The sequence below is a fragment of the Mastomys coucha genome, unplaced genomic scaffold, assembly GCF_008632895.1.
Source record: "Mastomys coucha isolate ucsf_1 unplaced genomic scaffold, UCSF_Mcou_1 pScaffold5, whole genome shotgun sequence".
Taxonomy (NCBI): Eukaryota; Metazoa; Chordata; class Mammalia; order Rodentia; family Muridae; genus Mastomys; species Mastomys coucha.
In genome coordinates, this window is record NW_022196911.1 from 4,209,411 (window position 1) to 4,229,897 (window position 20,487).

Sequence of the window (20,487 nt, forward strand, 5' to 3'; positions counted from 1 at the left end):
CACTGACTGCTCTTCTGAAGGTCCTGAGTTCAAATCCCAGCAACCACATGGTGGCTCATAACCATCTGAAATGAGATCTGATGACCTCTTCTGGTGTGTCTGAAGACAGCTGCAGTGTACTTACATATAATAATAAATAAATCTTTTTTTTTTTTTTTTTTTTAAAAAAAAGAATGTTGTCTCAGGACATTTGTTTGTTCTCAACAGGTAACTCCTCAAGATAGCCAGGAGGGGACATTTGGGTCCGAGCATTCCGCTTCACCCTCACAAGGGAGCAGCCAACAGCATTTTCTGGAACCTGAAGCAAATTTAGATGATTCCATAGACATTCAGCAACAGGTAAAAGTCACTGCTTTTCTGAGTCATATAGGTCAAAAGTTAGTCAGGCCATGGTGGTGCACACCTTTAATCCCTGCACTCAGGATGTAGAGGCAGGCCTATATTCATGAGTTTAAGACCAGCCTGGTCTACAGAATGAGTCCCAGGACAGCCAGAGCTACAAAGAGAAACCCTTTCTTGCAAAACAAAACAAAACAAAATTGTTCAAAGTTCTTTAACTGTGTAAGGTTCTTTGTAAATGTAAACTATAAACTTTGTAAACTGTAGCCTAAATGTAGTTTGTCTTGTTTGTCTTTTATTCTCCTACTTCTATTACTTGGAGGCACTAATGCTATATTGTAAATGCAGAACTGCACTTGTAGGTTAAATCTTAACTGGAATTTTTATGTGCCCTTAACTTTGCCTTTCAAGGATATGGATATTGATGAAGGGCAAGATGTTGTTGAAGAGGAAATCTTTGAACCAGAAGCTAAGAAAGTAGCTGTTCGCTCAAGATCAAGAACTCACTCACGATCTCGATCAAGGTTCTATAATAATATTTAATAGGAATGTTTACTTTAGTTCTTTGCATCAAGATTAAAAAAAAATTGTCTCAGGAAAAGTAATTGAAAAATAAACCCAGAAGATGGCCTTTGTTCATATGTCTGTTCTTGGAGTACTTTATGTAACAATAACAGCTGTTGCTACAAGATTGTGATTTTTGGATTTTTGGATTTTTGTTTTAGTTGATAAAGTCTCAGACTTAGAATTGTCCATCTAGCATCTATTAGTTATGTGGGCATCCGTAGCATAAAACTATAGTAGAACATATGTTTAATAGTTGATTATACTATAGGATAGTTTAAGAGGTGGTTAAATATGACAGATTTTTTTTTCTCATTCATTTCAAATTGAAAGATAATACTGTCATTAGAAGTAAAATAATTATTTTTTGTAGGTCACCAAGAAAACGAAGGTCCAGGTCCCGCTCTGGGTCCCGAAAGCGAAAGCACAGGAAGCGGTCTCGTTCCCGCTCAAGAGAGAGAAAGAGAAAATCCTCACGTTCCTATTCAAGTGAACGCAGAGCCAGGGAAAGGGAGAAAGAACGCCAAAAAAAGGGCTTGCCTCCTGTCAGATCGAAAACACTAAGTGGTGAGTGGTATACTTGTGACAAACCTCCCTAGAGTCAGTGTTGGAAAACAGTTCTCTAGCTTGTAGAGCTTGCTGCAGAGATGTAGGGGCCTGGCTTAGATCCTCAACAGGAAACCCTGGAAAGGTGTGTAACTCTTGTAATAGGAAGGTGACACAGGGAGATTCCTGGCTATCTAGTTTAGCCAATTTGGTGAACAAAAGACTATGCCTCAAAACCAACGGCAACAGCAAGAAAGCCCAGGACGTTTTTCAAGGAACCACCTAAGGTTGATCTCCAGTCTCTACAGAACAAATAAACAGCTAACTTTGTGCTCTAAAATCTCTTACCCAATTTTATCTTCAGAGTAAGAAACTGAAAAGGGAGGGACTTGTTAGTAATTAAATGGCTTTGACTCAGGCTTTTGTGAAAGAAAAGCAGATTAGCAGATATTTGTAGAGTGCTTAATGCAAGTTGTAAAGTATGGCTTGACCAAGGGTTCTTGAAATACACCAGGCTGACATTTGTATCGAGACACAATGGTGGCTGTCAGGTTATGAGTATCCAAATCTGAAGGATTGATAGGTACACATAGATAGCTACACCATGCTGTATTTTTACACACACACACACACACACACACACACACACACACACACACACACACACACACACACACATTTAAATTTGAGTGTATGTGGTGTTGGAGATTAAATCCAAGGTTTTTGTTCCTGCTAGGTATTCAGTGTACTACTGAGCTAAAAACCTCTAGCCCAGCCTCAGTGTAATTGTTAAAGTAAATTATAAACTTGTGGGTTTTATACTGGAAGAGAAATGCCTACAGTACAATTTATTTTCCTCTATGTTTTAATCTATTTTGTGTATTTAAAATAGATTTGGTCATGGTAGGGTTTGCTTCAGGAATTGGATAGGATAAGGATCACGTTAAGTACAACAAAGTGAGTTATTTTCCTCTCAAGTTCTGCTAGGGTTAATCCATTGTTGTTTCTGGGGAGAACTGTTAGACTTCAGGTGAGCAGGGAAGCACTTGGTAGAGAGTTCAAGAGCTAAAATAGACTTGTGGTACTTTCTGTTGGTCTTTAAGTTTACCTCAGCATGAATAATTGTTTTAGATATCTGTGTATGCACTTTTTTGCACTGGGATCTTGGAAAGTGAATTTAAGCCCTCATTTGCAACTGCAAGAGCATATTGAGACTAGGGATCCCAAAATCAAAGGCAATGGCATCTTTTTATAAGTTCTGGCAATTTCAATAGACTTTGGTATCTTTCTGGAACCTTCTTACATTATTAACAGCTAGTGTGACTTCTGAAAATTCTCTCTGCTCCTCATTACAAAGGGCCAAATTTAATTTTTTTTTAATTCTTTTTTTTAAAGATTTATTTATTTATATTTTATATGTATGAGTATACTGTAGCTGTACAGATGGCTGTGAGCCATCATGTGGCTGCTGGGAATTGAACTCAGGATGGCCCCGCTTGTTCCGGCCCGCTTGCTCCAGCGTAATACACTGTAGCTGTCTTCAGACGCACCAGAAGAGAGCGTCAGATCTCATTATGGGTGGTTGTGAGCCACCATGTGGTTGCTGGGATCCGAACTCAGGACTTTGGAAGAGCAGTCACTGCTCTTAACCTGCTGAGCCATCTTGCCAGCCCCAAATTTAAATATTTTAATGTTGGTTGACAAAATTAAAAATCCGATGACAACCCATCCCCTGAAATCTCTGCTCTCCATCTCTCTGCTCTCCTTTATTAATAGGGCTGCTAATTATTCATTTACCATCTGTCCACTCATTTCTCACCTGTTCTGTGATGCTGTTGAGCATTGTCTTAGCTAGGCCTATTGTTGCTGTAGAATAACACCATGATCAAAAGCAACATGTGGGGAAAGGGTTTATTGTGCTTATTCCACATCACTGTCATCATTGAAGGAAGTCAGGGCAGGAACATGAAGGCCGGAGTTGATCCAGAGGCCATGAAGGGTGGTGCTACTTACTGGCTTGCTCCTCATGACTTGCTCAGCCTGCTTTCTTACAGAAACCAGAACTACCAACCTAAAGGTGGTCCTCCCATATCAATCACTAATTAAGAAAATGCCCTATAGGATTGCCTACTGCCCCATCTGATGGATGCATTTTCTGAGTTGAGGCTTTCTCCTCTCAGATGGCTCTAGCTTGTGTCAGGTTGTCAGCTTGACTCAAACACAGCCTTTCCTTGAGTCCTCAAAATCTCAATACTAGTTTTATAGTACAAAACATTAACAATCATTAGTGGTCTCACAGTTTTTACAAATTTAAATGCTTAAATTTTTAAGTCTCTTTAAAAATCCAAAAGTTTAACTGTGGCCTCCTATAAAATCAAAAACAAATTAAATACTTTCTTACTTAAAGAAGGAAGAACCAGAGCACAGTCACACTCTGAATAAAGCAAAATTAAACTTCAGTTGTATAAATAGCTCAGTGCCCAATGTCTGGCATCCTCCAAAGGTCTTGAAGTCTCCTGGAGCTCCACCCTTTGCAGCGCATACAGCTTGTTTTCTGTGCTCATCCTGGCTGCACTCCATGCTGCTACTGTTGTGGTTATTATCCTACCGTGCTGGCATCTCCAAAATGCTAGGCTCTCCTGCTGCACTTTCCCCAAACCCTCTCCTGGGCTCTTTTCAGGGAATTCAGACTTGACACACAGTGCCAAGACTTAGCTGCTCTCCATGATACCTTCATGCCTTCAAAATCAGTCTACTCTTATACTCTCAGGTTTGGTTGCCAGCACAAGGGAGTCTTGGCCTGCTCTAAAATACAGCTTTTGTGTGGTAACTCTGAGGAAGCATTTCCTGGAAGATTTTATCTCCCTTGAAAAAGTTTGTTTTTTTTTAAATGTTTATACCTGTGTTTTGCCTGCATGTATGTGCACTACTTTTGTGCCTAATTCTATGGAAGTCAGAAGAGTGCTTCTAATCCCCTGGAACTGGAGTTGAACCTGGGTCCTCTGAAAAAGCAGCTGGTGCTTTAAACTCGTAAGCTGTTTCTCCAGTTCCTGCTGGTCTCTTCTTAATTTCGCAGGTCCAGCTGACCAGCACCAGTTTCACTTTTAGCTGTTCTGGTCTCTGTGAACCCCAGCTGTCACCCTCAGGTAATACCAGCACTGCACAGAGAGGCCCTCAGTGTCTGCACCATAGCTTCCTAAGGCTGTGGCCCTTTAGTACAGTTCCTCATGTTGTGCTGACCCCTAACGTCATAACTGTAATTTTGCTGTTAGGACTTGTAGTGTCAACATCTGATATGAAGGATATATGATATGCAGGCTCTATGAAAGGATCTTTCAAGAGCCCTTAAAGGGATTGTGACCCACAAGTTGAAAACCATTGGTCTAGGCTGTCCCATATCAGTCAGTAATTGAGAAAATGCTCTGTAGGCTGGCCTACAGACTGATCTTACAAAGGCATTTCTCAGTTGAAGTTCCCTTCACTTAGATGGTTCTAACTTGTGTCAAGTTGATACAAAATTCAGCTGGCACGGGCATGGGAACCATTTTTCTCTTTTAAAAATTGTGTGGTTTTTAAAAAAGACTTATTTCTCTCTCTCTCTCTCTCTCTCTCTCTCTCTCTCTCTCATATATACACATACACACACATATATACACATACACACATACGTATATATACATCTATATGTGTACATATATGTGTATATACATACATATATGTGTGTGTGTATATATATATATATATATACATATATATATATGTATGTCAGTGTGTTGTGTACATGTATGCATGCATGCCCGTGCATGCTTGGTGCTTATGGAGGTGAGAAGAGAACATTGAATTCTCTTTAGCTGCAGTTACAGACAGCTGTGAACTGCCGTGTGGGTGGGAGGAAATAAAACTGGGTTCCTGTAAGAGTAGCGTGTACTCTTAATTGCTGAGTCCTTTCTAGTCCCCCAAATGTATTCTTTTTGACATTTTATAATTATATGTACTTACGAGGTACCATATGGTATTTTTGTAATACATATATCATGTAATGATTAAATTACGCAACTAACATATATACAACTGAAATATTATTTAGTTGTAGTCAGTGCTGTAGAATATCATTATTCTTCTTTAAGAACTGCAGTTTGTTTTACACACAGCATTCCCGTTTACATGTTAAGTAACACTATGGTAGAATAATTTGATATAGTTTTGCTTCAAAGAAAAAAGTGTAAACATATATTTCCTCTAGGAAATATAAAAAACAAACAAAAACAAAACCCACAAGCCAATCTAAACAGCTCAGTGAAGTAGATGTATCAGGACTAGGGTGGCTGGTTCCTTTGCTGTAATGCTAGTGCATGAAGAATCAAGCCCAGCCTCCACAGTTGCCTTCCCAGGATCAGCGAGTGCTGGCCTGAGTTCATCCTACTTCAATAAACGTAGAAAGCTGCATGCAGTGCACTTACCAGCTGTGTAAGAAACACTGGTGGAGTTGAAACAAAGAAGCCAAACAGCCTTTTTATCTTTTTTCATGATTCATATTCTTGTGTCCTTCCCAAAACTCACCCTTGAGCTCTCCTGATCTCTTTTCTGAAGTTTTAAACATATCCGCACAGTAGACTTGTATACATGTATTTGTGTATGCACTGCAGGCTAGTTTCCTCCTGCTAGAGCTGGTTTGTGTCCAACTACCAGCCTTTGACCATGCATGGAAAACCTTTTCTGGGTTCCTGTCCCTCTCTTAGGTTTTCTGCTTCTGTAACGTCAGCTTTTTAGTTTCTACTTAGTAGTCGGAGAACATGCCATGCTTTGTGTCTGTCTTGGCTTGGTTCTCGTGGTATGATTTCTCCTAGCTCATGGGTGTTGTACAAGCATCAAAATTTCATTTTCTTTTGTGGATAAATTACAATGTATTTTCTATTGCTGGTTAAAAGTTCAGCAGGCACAGTGATGACTATATCTTCCATTTAGTACTTCACCACTTGGTTCATCTTGAAGCAGAAGCAGTTTCCTCTGGTTGCTATTCTTTTAACACATTTGAAATAGTGTGTCATGTTTCTCACTGCTGCTCCTGGACACAGATTGTAGAACACAGTGCTTTCAGGGACATGAGTAGATTAATGCCCCAAGAACCAAGTGCTCTCTCTCTTTGGGACTGAGAAGAATCATAACTTGTTAAGGAAAAAAAATTTAGAGAAGCATTGTGAAAAATAGGAAACATGTTAGCACAGCTTGGGGAAACTAAGGCCATACCGTGATGAGACAGGAGGCATTTTTGTAAGGCGATAAAGCTTCAAAGCTGTTGACATCCAGATTCCTGGGACTTGCCTCATGAAGGATTTTACATGGCATTGCACTGCATGGTAATGGAGCAGCTTTCTTGTCACTGTGATGTCAATAAGGGGAAAAGTTTACTCTGCTTCGTACCTTCAATTCAGGTTGCTTGTCCCTTCTCCTTTGACTGTTCATTATGACTGGAGAGGAGAACAAGGTAGAATGGAGACAGGAAGCTCCTTGAAGGGCAGACCCCCATTTGAGCCCCATCTCTCAAAGTTCCACCACTCTTGAGTGGTGCTGTGGGCTAAAGACTAAGCCCGTGTGACATGTTAGACTTTGGGGAAAGCAGCCTTTGTGGTCTCTTAAAGTAAAGATCTATTCTTAAAAAGTTGTATATCTCCCTGTGTGTCTATGTTTGTCTGTCTCCTATACATGCATGTGTATGGTTCTGTATGCCATGATATATGTATGTAGTCTGAGGATAATTTAGAGGAGACAGTTCTGTCCTTCCATCACATAGGCTTCAAGGCTCAAACTCAGGTTGTAAGTCTTGGCAAAGTAAGTTTTTACCTGCTGAGCAATCTCATTGGTCCTTGGGTTTAATGTAAAATGTTAAAAAGTTACAGATTTTGATAGAGAGTGAGTGAAACGTGAGTCGAGACTCACCCAGAATGAGAACCTGTCATACATACCAAGAGCACCTAGCTGAGGAGGTGCAGTCATCACGGTCTGTGTTAGCTGCACAAAAGCAGTGTACGTCTGAACGACGGTTGAGTTCTGACCAGGAGTACTGACTCCTGTTAGTGGTCTTGTCAAGCTCACACTTCAGGTTAAGTTAACCCTAGAAAAGTCTGTTTCGACCTTTTCTGTCGGGATTAAAGTGCTGGGAAATGACATGGACGAAACCTAGGTGCAGTGCATTAGTAGCGCTATGGAAGTGTGTCAACTGTAGAAGGTATTGAAGAAGCATGAACAGTAGTGTCTCCTCCCAACTTTTATGCATTAAACAGAAGGAGCTTTCAGGGCGGAAGGTCAAGAGCATTTACTGCTCAGTAATGAGGACAGAATTGAGGTCATGTTGATCCATGTGTGGTGCTGAGTCTCCAGTGAGTCTATTCTGTTCTGCATACACATGAGTGCACATAGAGAAGTACCGTTCAGTTCCCCTTCAACAACTCTTCAATAAAAAGTTAAGGAGTGTCCTGATTTACCCATTTCCTTTCTTATTTCTGCAAAGTATCATTTCCTTAAGGATAAGGAAGCTCATACAGGTTTCAGATTTATCTGTGGATTAGGGAGAAATATCCACTGAGTCATTCAACACAAAGATATTAAGAAGGCCCACAGGTAGGAAATAGTTTGGATCCGTAGAAGTATAAATGGACACTGAGCTTTCAGTCAGTTTTAATTGTAGCAGTTATCTGTGTGTAGCTGTCAGGTTGTCTAAATGTTAAGTTTGATCTGTTGTTCTTAGTAGTGCTTGAGGCCACTGTGTCCTTGTGATGTAAGTCATCTGTTTCTTTGTCCTGACAGTATGCAGCACTACTCTCTGGGTTGGCCAAGTGGACAAGAAGGCTACACAGCAAGATTTAACCAACCTTTTTGAGGAGTTTGGACAAATTGAATCCATTAATGTGAGTATCTATCGAGCACTATCTATCGAGTATCTATTTGTCTGCTTTCACTCTCTTCACTTCCCCTCATCAAGTCCCATGAGTCCGACATGGAGATTCTCAACTTGACACGATTTGTTCACTTTGATCAGTTTTTTCTGTTTACTATGCTCCTGAACTTGCAAAATATTCATAGGGGTTTTATAGCAGTATAGCACCTAATTCCTCCAAGGCTTAAATGTTTGTTGCAAGAACCCTTTCCTCTTTCCCTTCCTTGTCCCTCCCTTTCTTTCATTTACCTACCAGCTTAAAAATGTTTTTTTTTGTTACAGTAGTAAGCTCTGTTTCTGTAGGTGAGGAACTAATAACATGTATTCAACATTTCACCTTTATTATGGCTTAGAATGGAAGCTGAGTCAGGGTGGAATATGGGGCTTATTAAGAGTGAATAATTGATTGCATATGCATTTATCAATAAACAGAGAAAGAGAACTAATTGGGTGGTTTGGTCTGTTGTCACACATGCTCAGTTTTATGAGAAGCAAATTTCAGAATGAATTCCATCCTTCTGCTCTTTGTAAAGAAAGGACTTTTCCCTCCACAGATGATTCCACCCAGGGGCTGTGCATATGTCTGTATGGTTCATCGACAAGATTCATTTCGGGCTCTTCAGAAACTGAGTTCAGGATCTTATAAAATTGGTTCCAAGGTCATTAAGGTAAGTTTTTTGTAATTGACTTTGTGGTAGAGTGGCGACTAACATTTCAGCCTCTTATGTCATAGTTAGGCAAGGTCATGTGATCCTTCTTGTTTATAGCATTAGAATGCCCCAGTTCTTTACATCCATTTCCTCTTTGCTTCTTGATGTGGCTCAGGTCCAGGACCTCGAACAAGTTAGTTTAAGTACACATTCTTACACTAAGCTCTATACTCAGCCTTACCGTTAGTGTTTCCAGCAAGCTTACCATTCAGTATTCTTGAGTTATAATTAGGAATAAGTACACTAACTTACTAACTAAAATTTGAGATTTGTCTGTTCCTTAAGTTCCCACCTACACAAGTGTGCCAGCTTAGGCCCATTTTGGTTAGATCTTTTTTATTTAGGTTTGTCTTTCATTCATTTTTTTCTCCCTTCTTCTTTACATTATTTTTTTCTTATTGAAACCAACCTTCTTCTAAAGAGTTTATCTGAAAGCATGTTTTTCTTCTTAGTCTTTAAATTCAGAATTGATTGTTTTCCAGTTCCTTCTGTGATTGACTCAGTTTCATTTTGACTCTAGAGGACTGGTTTTCAACCTGTGGGTTGCAATCCCTTCGATCACCTAAGACCATTGGAAAACACAGATGTTTACATTATGATTTATAACAGTAGCAAAATTATAGTTATGATGGAGCAATGAAAATAATTTTAAGGCTATGGGTTACCAGATGAGGAACTGTGTTAAATAAAAGTTGCACCGTTAAGAAGATTGAGGACCACTGATCTAAAAAGAATGATTTAGTCAGCTTCTGAACCTAAATTAAAACTCTGAACTATTTCTGTAGAGTGTGTGTGCTCGTCTTTTACCATTGCTTGACTGTGTGTATATAAACTCAGTATTGCTTATGTGCACTGGCATGGTGTACAGGGCTTTATTAAACTTTTGACAACCATCCTAGTTATTGCCAGTAGAATTGTGTTTCTGTTGTAAAAAGTACACTTGTATTATCTCCTGAAATGAGGTATTTAGAATTGGTAAGAAGTGGAAACAGATCTTCCATGTCAAGCATGATTCCCAATGCAGGTTTAAACAATAAGAAGAGTGAGCTTTGTTTGTATTTGTTTAAATATGATTTCATATTCCAATATGTCTTTGATCTTCCTTTTTTTCCTCTTTCCTTTCCCAATAGATTGCCTGGGCTTTGAACAAAGGTGTAAAGACAGAATACAAACAGTTCTGGGATGTGGATCTTGGTGTCACATATATACCCTGGGAAAAAGTTAAAGTAGATGACTTGGATGGCTTTGCAGAGGGAGGCATGATTGATCAGGAAACTGTAAATGCTGGTAAGAGTACACATCAGAAGGGGATGATAGAAATGTCGTTGGGGAGGCAGAGTGAACTGTACTTATTCTCTGCATTTGGCTTCAAGAAGAAGAAAAAAAATGATGCTTTTTCTGATGTTATCTGTTCAGGGTAAATGATGCTTTTGCTGATGTTGCCTGTTCAGTGTTTTGTGTTTCTGTAGGTGTCAAGGAATTGTTTAGAAAGTTCTGGCTGAAAGCTTGCAAATGTAACTTTTTTTTTCTTTTATGACAACATTTAAATTGTATTTAAGAAAAAGCTTTGCACTGGGGAGGCTTTTTTGAAGTATTTTTAATTTCACAAATTTTAAGTGGAAAGTGAGGATTCTAGCAGCTTCTTAGAGTGGCAGATACTCTCATGCAGGTTCAGTTGCTGTGGTATAATACTATCTGAAACACCAGATATTTTGCCTATAACCAAATCATATATCCTGCTCTTTTTAAAAGTAGCAGTATTAACAGCTACAACTAGAAGGAAAACCTCTAATCTTTGGGATTAGTGTAAAAAATGGTATGTTCTTTGTTTCTTCTTATCTTCTCTTATCAAAGGTAGCCTGCTTTCCAGGTATCATAAACAGACATCTCCTTGATGATGTTGCCTTCTGCCTGGAGATGGCCCTTATGTAGAGACCATGTTTTTAGCATAAGCAAGGCCCTAGGTTTGAACCTCAGGACCACCAGATAGATAACACAGTTTATTGTTTTGCTTCCTGTGCCCTATGGCTGTTTTCCTAGGACAGTCCTTTTAGTTGTCTGAACTTCTGCTATGACAGATAGGCTGATTCTTCAGGAGCTGATGTTATGATAGTAAAGCAGGGTCATCTTTGACATGGATGGCACAGGCTCCCATGGCCTACATTCTGGGCTGGAGGCTACCAGTGTCCTGTTCTGAAAAAGTAGCTCTGTGGGACCACAGCCATGCTTGCTTGTGTACATATTTTTTAGGACTCCTCCTCCTCTTCTCCCTTTTCCTCCTCTTCTTCCTCTTCTTCCTCCTCTTCCTCTTCCTCCTCCTCCTCTCCTTCCTCCTCTTCTTCCTTCATTTCTTTCTCTTCCTTATTCCTTTCTCTCTCTCTCTCCCTCCCCCTCTCTCTCTCTTTCTTTCTCTTTCTTTTTCTTTCTTTCTCCTTATATTTATTTACAATGGCAAATATATACAAGTATATAGTTAGAATAGAGAGATCACCTGGTCCATAAAGTCTTTACTCTGTACTTGAGAAAACCATATTCTACTCAAAAGAAGCAAATAATAAGCAAAAAAAAAACCAAAAAAACAAAAAAACTATATAGGATTTCTGTGTTGGTATATGAAGAAACTGATCACAGATCAGGTGTGGTGATAACACATGACTCAATCCTTGATGTTGAAAGACATGTGGTCTCTGCATCTGAAGCCAGCCTGGTTCACATAAGAAGTTCAACCCCAGGCTGCATGGTGAGACAATGGTGGTGGTGGGGGGAATGGAAGAGAGAGGGGGAGAGAGCGTGCTCAAGCAAGGTAGAGCCAGCTATAGGTGCTGCTTCATTACATTGTGAATGGATGTAGGTCTGTGGGGTGGAGTGTTATATCTGAAGAGTTGAGACATATGTCCACTTTGGAAACAGTACACCAAAGCCTAATCAACGTGGAACAGGGGAGATGAAGGTACATGTACAGAGAAGTAAAAGCTAGTCATGTTTGCTCATTGCTCTGAAATAGATGGAGGCCGGTGATGGATTTCATATTGGCTCAGCCTGGCCTCCGATTCCTGTCCTAGTGCCCTACCTCCTAAGTGCTTGGCTGCGGATATGCGCCACATGCCTAACTAATTCCATTTCTTAAGTTCTTGTCTTCTCTGGAATATTTGCCTGTATTAGTTCTTCATTAATTGTGCTTGATGGCATACAGAACAGGACTGGTTATTCAATCAGGAAACCTGTATGAAATGTCACTGTTACAGCTTAGTGTTGTCACTTTTATTTGTGTGTTATTCATTTTTGATTTGCCAAGGGTTTAGATGTAATGTAAATGGGAGAAAGAACTGAAAAGCTGTGTTTAAAGGAAATCAATTTCAAATATTTTGCTTAGAATGGGAAACTGTGAAAGCCTCAGAACCAGCTAAAGAGACGGTCCAGACTACACAGAGTCCAAGTCCAGTTGAAAAGGAGTCAGTGGTCACAACGCAGGCGGAGGTTTTCCCTCCTCCTGTTGCCATGCTGCAGGTTAGTAATATCTGTTCTTAGTAGCCTTGCATCTTCCTATCTGATTTTATCCTTGTGTAAAGTTGGAGGCTGCTGTCCACATTAGGACAGATAGCTTATTGTGTTTTAGATGTTAAGAACGTTGTGCAGGTGCAATGGTATTATTGTACTAAATGCATGAAGGGTGCAATGCCCTTGTGTTTTCTTTAGTTTTATGCTTTCTGTGTAGCAGGTTTCTATCAATAATATTATTTGACAATTTTATTAGATTAATAAAATTATTTTAATGAGTTTAATGAGTTTAATGATTTTGAAAAATCATTATTGTTGGAAGTGGTATTATTTATACTTAAGTGTTTATATATTAAGTATGGTCAGTTATGCACTGCACTAGGAGCCCTGGGTCTTAGGGACCATCAGTGGTAAATGTGCAGCTTGCATTGTCATCCAGGGAGACAGAAAATGTAAAGAAAGAGAATTAGGTCCTTTGGATAGGAAAAAGAGTATGTGCTACTCAGGAATATCTGCATAGCTGTGTGCCATCTTAAAATGGTGGCAGATAGCACACGTAGCTGATTAATAGCTCTTTAAAGGTGGTGAAAAAATTTGCCATTTCTGTGTCTGAGGAAATCCAAGCTGAAGGTCTTAATGGTAGGAGAGTGCTTGACTCATGCCTGTAAGGTTAGCTCTCGGGGTAATTCCTCTGTCATTCTGAATAAGGGGAACCATTGAAGGAGTAGGGTCAGAGAATGACCTGTTATTCACTATACTGCTTATAGTGAACAGGCTACACCAAACGTCACAGAAGAGATGGGCTGAAAATAACTAGCAATCTAGGTGAGAGGTGACTGTGACATGGAGAGGACGTAAGGAAAGGGAGGAGAGGTGGCAGCCACTAGGACTGCTTAACATGTTGGATTTGGAGTTGTGCCAAAAGGAGACAAAGATACTTGCTCCAAGAAATTACAGGTATAGGAAATGCTATTTTCTGAGACTAGAATGTGACTCTAGAAGAGTTCTCTTGGGAATAGCACTGGGAATTGGTTTTAGTCTATGCATGAGACCTTTGAAGTGCTCTTGAGGCAGTAAAGTTGAGATGCTGAGCAGACCTGACAGCGTGTGAGGGTCAGGAACAAGGGCAAGCCGTGCTGGAGAGATGTTTTGGGCTTTATGTAGCTCTGATAAATAAAAGGTAATTGTGTTAAGATTAGAAAACCAAGTTTTGAAAATTTAGTGCCCCTGGAAAGCTGCTGCTGCCTTCCTTCCCAGAGCAGCCTGGCAGGCAGGTGCTACTGAAGGCTGAGCCTCACGTTGGCCAACTATAGGAGGTTGCTTACAATATCCAGGTATGCTACCCGTTGACTAATACTGTGTGCAAAAAGTGCACAAAACGAGAAAGACAAATGTAATGACATTTTATTACTTCCCCCTTTAAAGGGTGTATAGTTATATATATTGTATAGTCACTTTTGGTGGGCATACTGGTTAACAGACATTTTCTGCTCACAAAGATTCCCGTAGCACCAGCTGTTCCTGCAGTTAGCTTAGTTCCTCCAACGTTTCCTGTGTCGATGCCTGTCCCCCCTCCTGGATTCAGCCCGATCCCTCCACCTCCATTTCTGCGAGCAAGTTTTAACCCTTCACAACCACCTCCTGGTAAGGAATGTCTGTCTTACACTTTTAACTCTGTTTACAGTATTGTGAATATTGGCTTTTCAGCTTCACTGTTCTCCAGCCTCTCCATCTGTGGGCTCACACCTTTCAGCCTCCTTACTTAACTTAATAGTGACACTATTTAAAAAGAAGCAGATTTATAAATTGGTCACGTGGTCAGTAGAATCTTAAAAATGTCATTAAATTTTAAGATTTATTAAAAATTTTAATAGAATTTGACATATAATCTAAAATGAACAAATATGTTAAACCTCGTGGTAAATAACACAGTATGTTAAAGAAATAAAATGACTGGCAGATGGATAGCATTATGTTACCTACTGTGACCAGTAGTAGATAGGAGTTTTAGCACTCTCCCCATGATCAGCATTCCTACATAACAGCTTAATTCCCTAGCTTATGATACGTATCAGCAGCACAGAGCTTTTCATAGGATGTTAATGAGTGAATAAATAAATAGAATGTTATGATCAAGATCACTGCTTTATCTGCCTTATGGGAATCAAGTAAAGTATGTATAGACATCATTTTAATCAGAAAATAATGCACAGATCCATCAGCATGGTAATAGAGGCCATTTTAAAACCGAGGTTTTTGTTGGTATAGTGGAGCACTGAGGTCTCCATTCCTCAGGAAGTGGAAGTAGAATGACCTATTCTGTGGGTTCTATAACAGCTCCGCAGCAGAGAGAAAACCCCATCTGAAAACAGTAAGGCAATGTGGATGTCCATTTAGAACTTCTGAAACCTTTGATTTAAAACCAGTAATTTTCTTTGTGCTGTTTTACTTTGGTCTTTTTTTTCCTCCCATGTAGGTTTTATGCCACCTCCAGTTCCCCCACCTGTGGTACCTCCCCCCGCAATCCCACCTGTAGTACCAACATGTGAGTTTTTGATTTACTAAGTGATTTACAAAGTCTGTTTATCCTCAGAAGTCTTAGTATGTTTTCGCTCATTCCTATAAAATACTAGTTTTTCAATAAACATGTGTTCAATGATTTCTGAATATTGACAGCATCTCACAGGTTCTTACTCATATGTCCTCAGTTGTCTCAAACTGTCATTCCATAATCTGCTTCCTTTAGTCAAGATTCAGAGAAGTCATCCTGTTGCCATTGTGATTTTGCTTTGTTGTGTTTACTGTAAATGTCTTCCTTTAGAGCCCTACTGCTCAGCTGCTTTCTAGATACAAGATTGCTGTAAGGTGGAAGTTAGTGCCGAGGACTTGTTTGGTTGCATCATGGGTCACCTTTTCCCCACAAGGACATGGCAACATGTCCTAGACTTGCATCATATCATATTAGTGTCTTTCTGTTCATTTTGAATAAAATGGATAATACTTTTTAACAAAACCAAGCAGAGCCAGGCAGTGGTGGCACACGCCTTTAATCCCAGCACTTGGGAGGCAGAGGCAGGCAGAATTCTGAGTTTGAGGCCATCCTGGTCTCCAGAGTGAGTTCCAGGACAGCCAGGGCTACACAGAGAAACCCTGTCTCGAGAAAAAAAACAAACAAACAAATAAAAAAGATGAGGCTCTTCAGGTATTACAGTTAAGCCATTAAAATGTTTGCCTGTTAAATTTTTAATGTTTGCATTCGTTGATTATTGTTGATTAAGTTAATTTATCATTAATTGCAAATTAGTTATCTTTCTGCATTCCTTTGTTAGAATTTTTTTTTCTTTTAATGTAATGAAAACTTGCCAGGTGATGGTGATTAGTCCTCTTGAGGTGTAGTGCACTGAAAGGTCAAGATAGATACCAAACAAACCTTTGCCCCAGCTGCCAACATGCACAGTTTGGAGTGCGTGACCAGTGATGGCAGGTGTCTGAAGGGCAGGAAAGGGTCAGTTATTTGTCTTCTTTGTTTTCACGTTTTATCTGTGTATTAATGGACCAGCACATTCTCTGCTCTGTGGTGAGATGCTTTCCCTTTTGCCTGTGCTGCTTTTCTGTGCCTTGCACTTAGTCACCTTTGTGTCTGAGAGGGTCCCAGGTTTTTCAGCCTTAATGTCCCCAAGTTATACTGTGTCTCAGTGTAGTCTGTCCTAGACACTTCTAATGCAGAAGGATATTTACAGACCACAGGCAGGCTACTAGATTGTTTGTTCTCAGGGTTTTCAGTGGACAAGGCTTGGGGTTCTGTATTTTGAACAGAGAAAATATAAATGTGCATGATAAAACATAGCTTCAAGTATAAGTTTCCAGGATGTTTTACTTAGCTTCTCTTTTATACTTGTCTCTGTTGTCACACAGAAATGAATATTTACCTCCTCCCCTTACCAAGTCACAGACAGACACTGGAAGTAATAAAACGGATGGCATTGCCCTCCAGACTTCTGAAGAAACTAGGTTCTCTGCTGCTTTCTTGGCCTGCAGAGTGCATATATTGCCAAACTAATCAAAAGAATTACAAAACCGAATATTTATAGACATTTAAGTATCTTAAATTTCTGTTTCCTGTTACTAAATACAGAGTTTCTGAGCAAGCATTTGGTTATTTTGGACAGTCCTGCTTTAAAAATTAGATTCTGAAGGATCTTTTATGAGAGTACATATAATAATAAATAGAGATGTCTATTAATTTCTCAAAAAAAAATCTAAATACAATTCCTTTATATTTTAAACTGTTTTCCTCATTATTTAGGTAGCTTTCAATTTTTCCTGAAAATTGCAGTGTTCAGAAATTGTTTTTCAATTTGCTATCCAATGAGCCCTGTCTCTCAATAACTGTAGCAAGGAATTGTGCTACAATTCTTGTCTCACTTGATTCCTTCCCATAATCTCCATTCCAGTGTTACTTCTCTGCAGTGTACTGACTGTTTGTCCAGGTATTTCTGAGGTGAATAGGATGGGAACACCCTTGCTCAAAGTGTCTAAGGATGACCCAGCAGTTCTCTGTATGACTCCCACTAAACTAGATCTTCTAAGGGTGTGTTAGATTCCTGTTGGTCTGCCTTTTATTATAGAGGTTACATGCACATGGAGAGAGGGTTTTTTTGTTTTTTTGTTTTGTTAGTTTGTTTACTAAGTGCTTAGGAATAGAATGTTTATAGCTTTATATTTAGATTTCATCTTGCCTAAATTAATCTCACTTAAAGAAGGTAATATGAATATAAAGGACACACACATTGTAATTTCGTGAAGATTAGCCAAGAATTTTCATTCTGATACCTACATGCCTGTCTGCTAATCATTTCTTTGTATTTACTTAGCTGGCATTCTTAGAAAATTAGTTTTTTTAAGTGTTACAAGGATAGTCTTCACCAGTGACTCCTCCTGTTCCAGACTCTTTTGGTGAAAATATTTCATAAAATTGTTCTTATTCTAGAAGTGTGAAGCCTTGTACGTAGAGCTGAGTCTCCTCATTATGACTAGTCATTTTGAGCATTGGTTATTATACAGTGTGATTAGTAATGCAGGGATGCCACTAAGTAAACACTCAAGTTACCAGAAAACTTAGCTTATAAATTGATTAAATCTGAAATAAATTTTTGTCTTCAACAGCTTTAGTGCAACCACCATTGTCCATGACCCCAGAAACTGTGAAAGATGTTGGATTTGGCAGCCTGGTTTTACCAGGTGGTTCTGTTGCTGGCAGTCTTGCTCCCTCAACTCTACCAGCAGGGAATGTTTTTAATCCTCCCAGTAAAGCAGAGCCTGAAGAAAAAGTACCTCACCTGACAGAGCACCAGATCCCTTCTGCTGAGAATGCCAGACCAGGTAGAAACAAATGCTGGGACTAAAGACTTAGACCTGAAATTCACTTCATCATTATTTTTCTGAAGATTATTACTAAACTTTAGAGTGGTATGCATGTAAAATCCACGGGGTTTGTTTTGATTTGGGGGACAGGGATCACTCTGTTCTCTCCATGCCCTGCACTGTTATTTTCAGAAGAGCCATTCTAAAGGATTGGAAACAGCTCAGTGGTAGGTGCTTGCCTAGCATGCACTAGGTCCATTATTTTAATGTCCAGTGCTGTTAAGACAATTTACAAATGGCGTAGTACTGATTTCTTTTGATACCTTTTCATTAAAACCCAGCACTCACCATTTGGGAGAGTATGGTGCTGTTCTTGGGTGTTGTCAGCATAAGATTACAGAAATGTTTATTTACAGGAAGGTAAGAGGTGAAAGCTCTTGCCAAGTACTGTACCAGAGTATCGTCTAGCTAGAAATGGTATGTGAAAGCAGTAAGCAATTGTTTTAATGGCTCCACTGTTTGATATCGTAATGGTGGAGAATCACACACAAATAAACCTGACATGTTTGTTCCCAGTATTTTAGATAGTAGTAGTCCACTGAGACTTTAATGTGTGTGTTTCACTCTGTGTGCTCTGAATCATCTGAGGTGTGATGGTCATCCTGTCTGGTAAAGCCTGACTCTGAGTAGGGGAGCTGAAGTTCACTAGCAGAATTATAGCATTAATAATTTCTTTCCTTTTCACAGTAGAGTAACTGTTACTTTAGATGGTTTATTCTCTTTCTATTTTAGTGATTCCAAGTGATATTCCAAATAGTGCTGCAATGTTAGCACAGCCGCCTGGGGCCTCAAGCACCTCTGGGATCCTGTGCGTGCAGAGACCAAACGTATCAAGTAATTCTGAAATTCTGGGGGTTCGTCCAGCTAATGTTTCCAACAGTGCTGCAATTATGGGAGCCCAGCCACCAAATATTCTAAATAACTCTGGAATTTTGGGCATACAGCCACCAAATGTGTCCAGTGGCTCTGGACTTCTCGGGGTACTGCCTCCAAACTTGCCTAATAACTCTGGACTTGTAGGACTACAGCCACCAAATGTTACAAATCCTGCTGGACTTTTGGGAACACAGCCACCAATTGGACCTCAAAACTTACCGCCCTTAACCATCCCTGCTCAAAGGATGCCTGCATTGCCAATGTTAGACATTCGTCCAGGACTGATAGCACAGGCTCCCGGGCCAAGATTCCCTTTACTACAGCCTGGAATTCCACCACAACGGGGTATCCCTCCCCCATCGGTACTTGATGCAGCTCTTCATCCTCCACCCCGTGGACCTTTTCCTCCAGATCTTTTCAGTCAACCAGAAAGACCTTTTCTGGCTCCTGGAAGACCAAGTATAGACAGTATTCCCACCCCAGATAAAAGAATACCACTTGGGAATGACAATATTCAGCAGGAAGGGGATAGAGATTACCGCTTTCCTCCTATGGAAACCAGGGAGGGCATTACTAGACCTCCTCCGGTGGATGTTAGGGATGTGGTTGGGCGACCTATAGATCCCAGAGAAGGCCCTGGAAGGCCTCCGTTAGATGGTAGGGATCATTTTGGAAGACCTCCTGTGGACATGAGGGAGAATCTTGTGAGGCCAAGTCTAGACCACCTTGGTCGAAGAGACCACTTTGGCTTTCCCCCAGAGAAGCCTTGGGGGCCTAGAGATTTTGATGAGAGAGAGCATCGAGTTCTGCCTGTCTTTGGTGGTCCAAAAGGCTTACATGAAGAAAGAGGTAGATTTCGGGCTGGAAATTACCGATTTGATCCTAGAAGTGGTCCTTGGAACAGGGGATTTGGACAAGAAGTTCACAGAGATTTTGATGACCGCAGAAGACCCTGGGAGAGGCAGAGGGATAGGGATGACAGAGATTTTGATTTCTGCAGAGAAATTAATGGAAATCGTCTTGGACGAGATAGAATTCAAAACACTTGGGTTCCTCCTCCTCATGCTCGGGTTTTTGATTATTTCGAAGGGGCCACTTCTCAACGGAAAGGTGATAATGTGCCTCAAGTTAATGGTGAAAATACAGAGAGACATGCTCAGCCACCGCCTTTACCAGTACAGAAGGACCCTGAACTCTATGAGAAACTGGCGTCTTCAGGTGACGTAGACAAGGAGGAGAGCGGCACAGTTGCTGGTGTAGAGAGTGAAGCGGTGGTAGAAAGCACAGAGACTGAGGGGACATAACATCACTCAGTAGGTAAAAGAAACCTTTTGTACAGTTGTCATCTCTGTAAGAGGTTAATGGCTGACTGCACCACAGTTGTTCACGTTTATCTACCAGAACTAAGTTAATCTGATGTTCATGTTCACCTTTCTCTTAAAATAATTGTACAACTGACTTGTATAGACATTGTTCTTAAAATGAACATGGTAGGTAAACATTTTTTTACTTTTCTGATAAAGTATAAATGTTGCCCCAGATTCTTTTAACGTCAAGGAGATGCTAACGGCTTGTGGGAGACTTCCTATGGAAGAG

The 20,487-nt window shown here is 40.0% G+C and overlaps 1 protein-coding gene across 8 annotated transcripts in view; it reads left to right on the forward strand.

Moving 5' to 3' along the window:
* Scaf8 (SR-related CTD associated factor 8) overlaps nt 1-20,487 on the forward strand; it is a 307,179-nt gene that overhangs the window by 61,314 nt on the left and 225,378 nt on the right. For 7 of the 8 annotated variants that reach the window (XR_004113422.1, XR_004113423.1, XR_004113424.1 and 4 more), the window contains 11 exons: nt 208-339; nt 751-863; nt 1,277-1,470; nt 8,254-8,354; nt 8,938-9,051; nt 10,224-10,380; nt 12,467-12,600; nt 14,091-14,235; nt 15,068-15,136; nt 17,758-17,973; nt 18,748-20,208. Coding sequence is in view for 5 of the 8 variants with exons in the window: in XM_031353067.1 (XP_031208927.1) it covers nt 208-339; nt 751-863; nt 1,277-1,470; nt 8,254-8,354; nt 8,938-9,051; nt 10,224-10,380; nt 12,467-12,600; nt 14,091-14,235; nt 15,068-15,136; nt 17,758-17,973; nt 18,748-20,195 (2,823 nt within the window). In the remaining 3 variants the exon portion in view is untranslated. Of the gene's footprint in view, nt 1-207; nt 340-750; nt 864-1,276; nt 1,471-8,253; nt 8,355-8,937; nt 9,052-10,223; nt 10,381-12,466; nt 12,601-14,090; nt 14,236-15,067; nt 15,137-17,757; nt 17,974-18,747; nt 20,485-20,487 lie in introns of those variants that run through there. The other variant, XM_031353068.1, reaches the window with a different exon arrangement.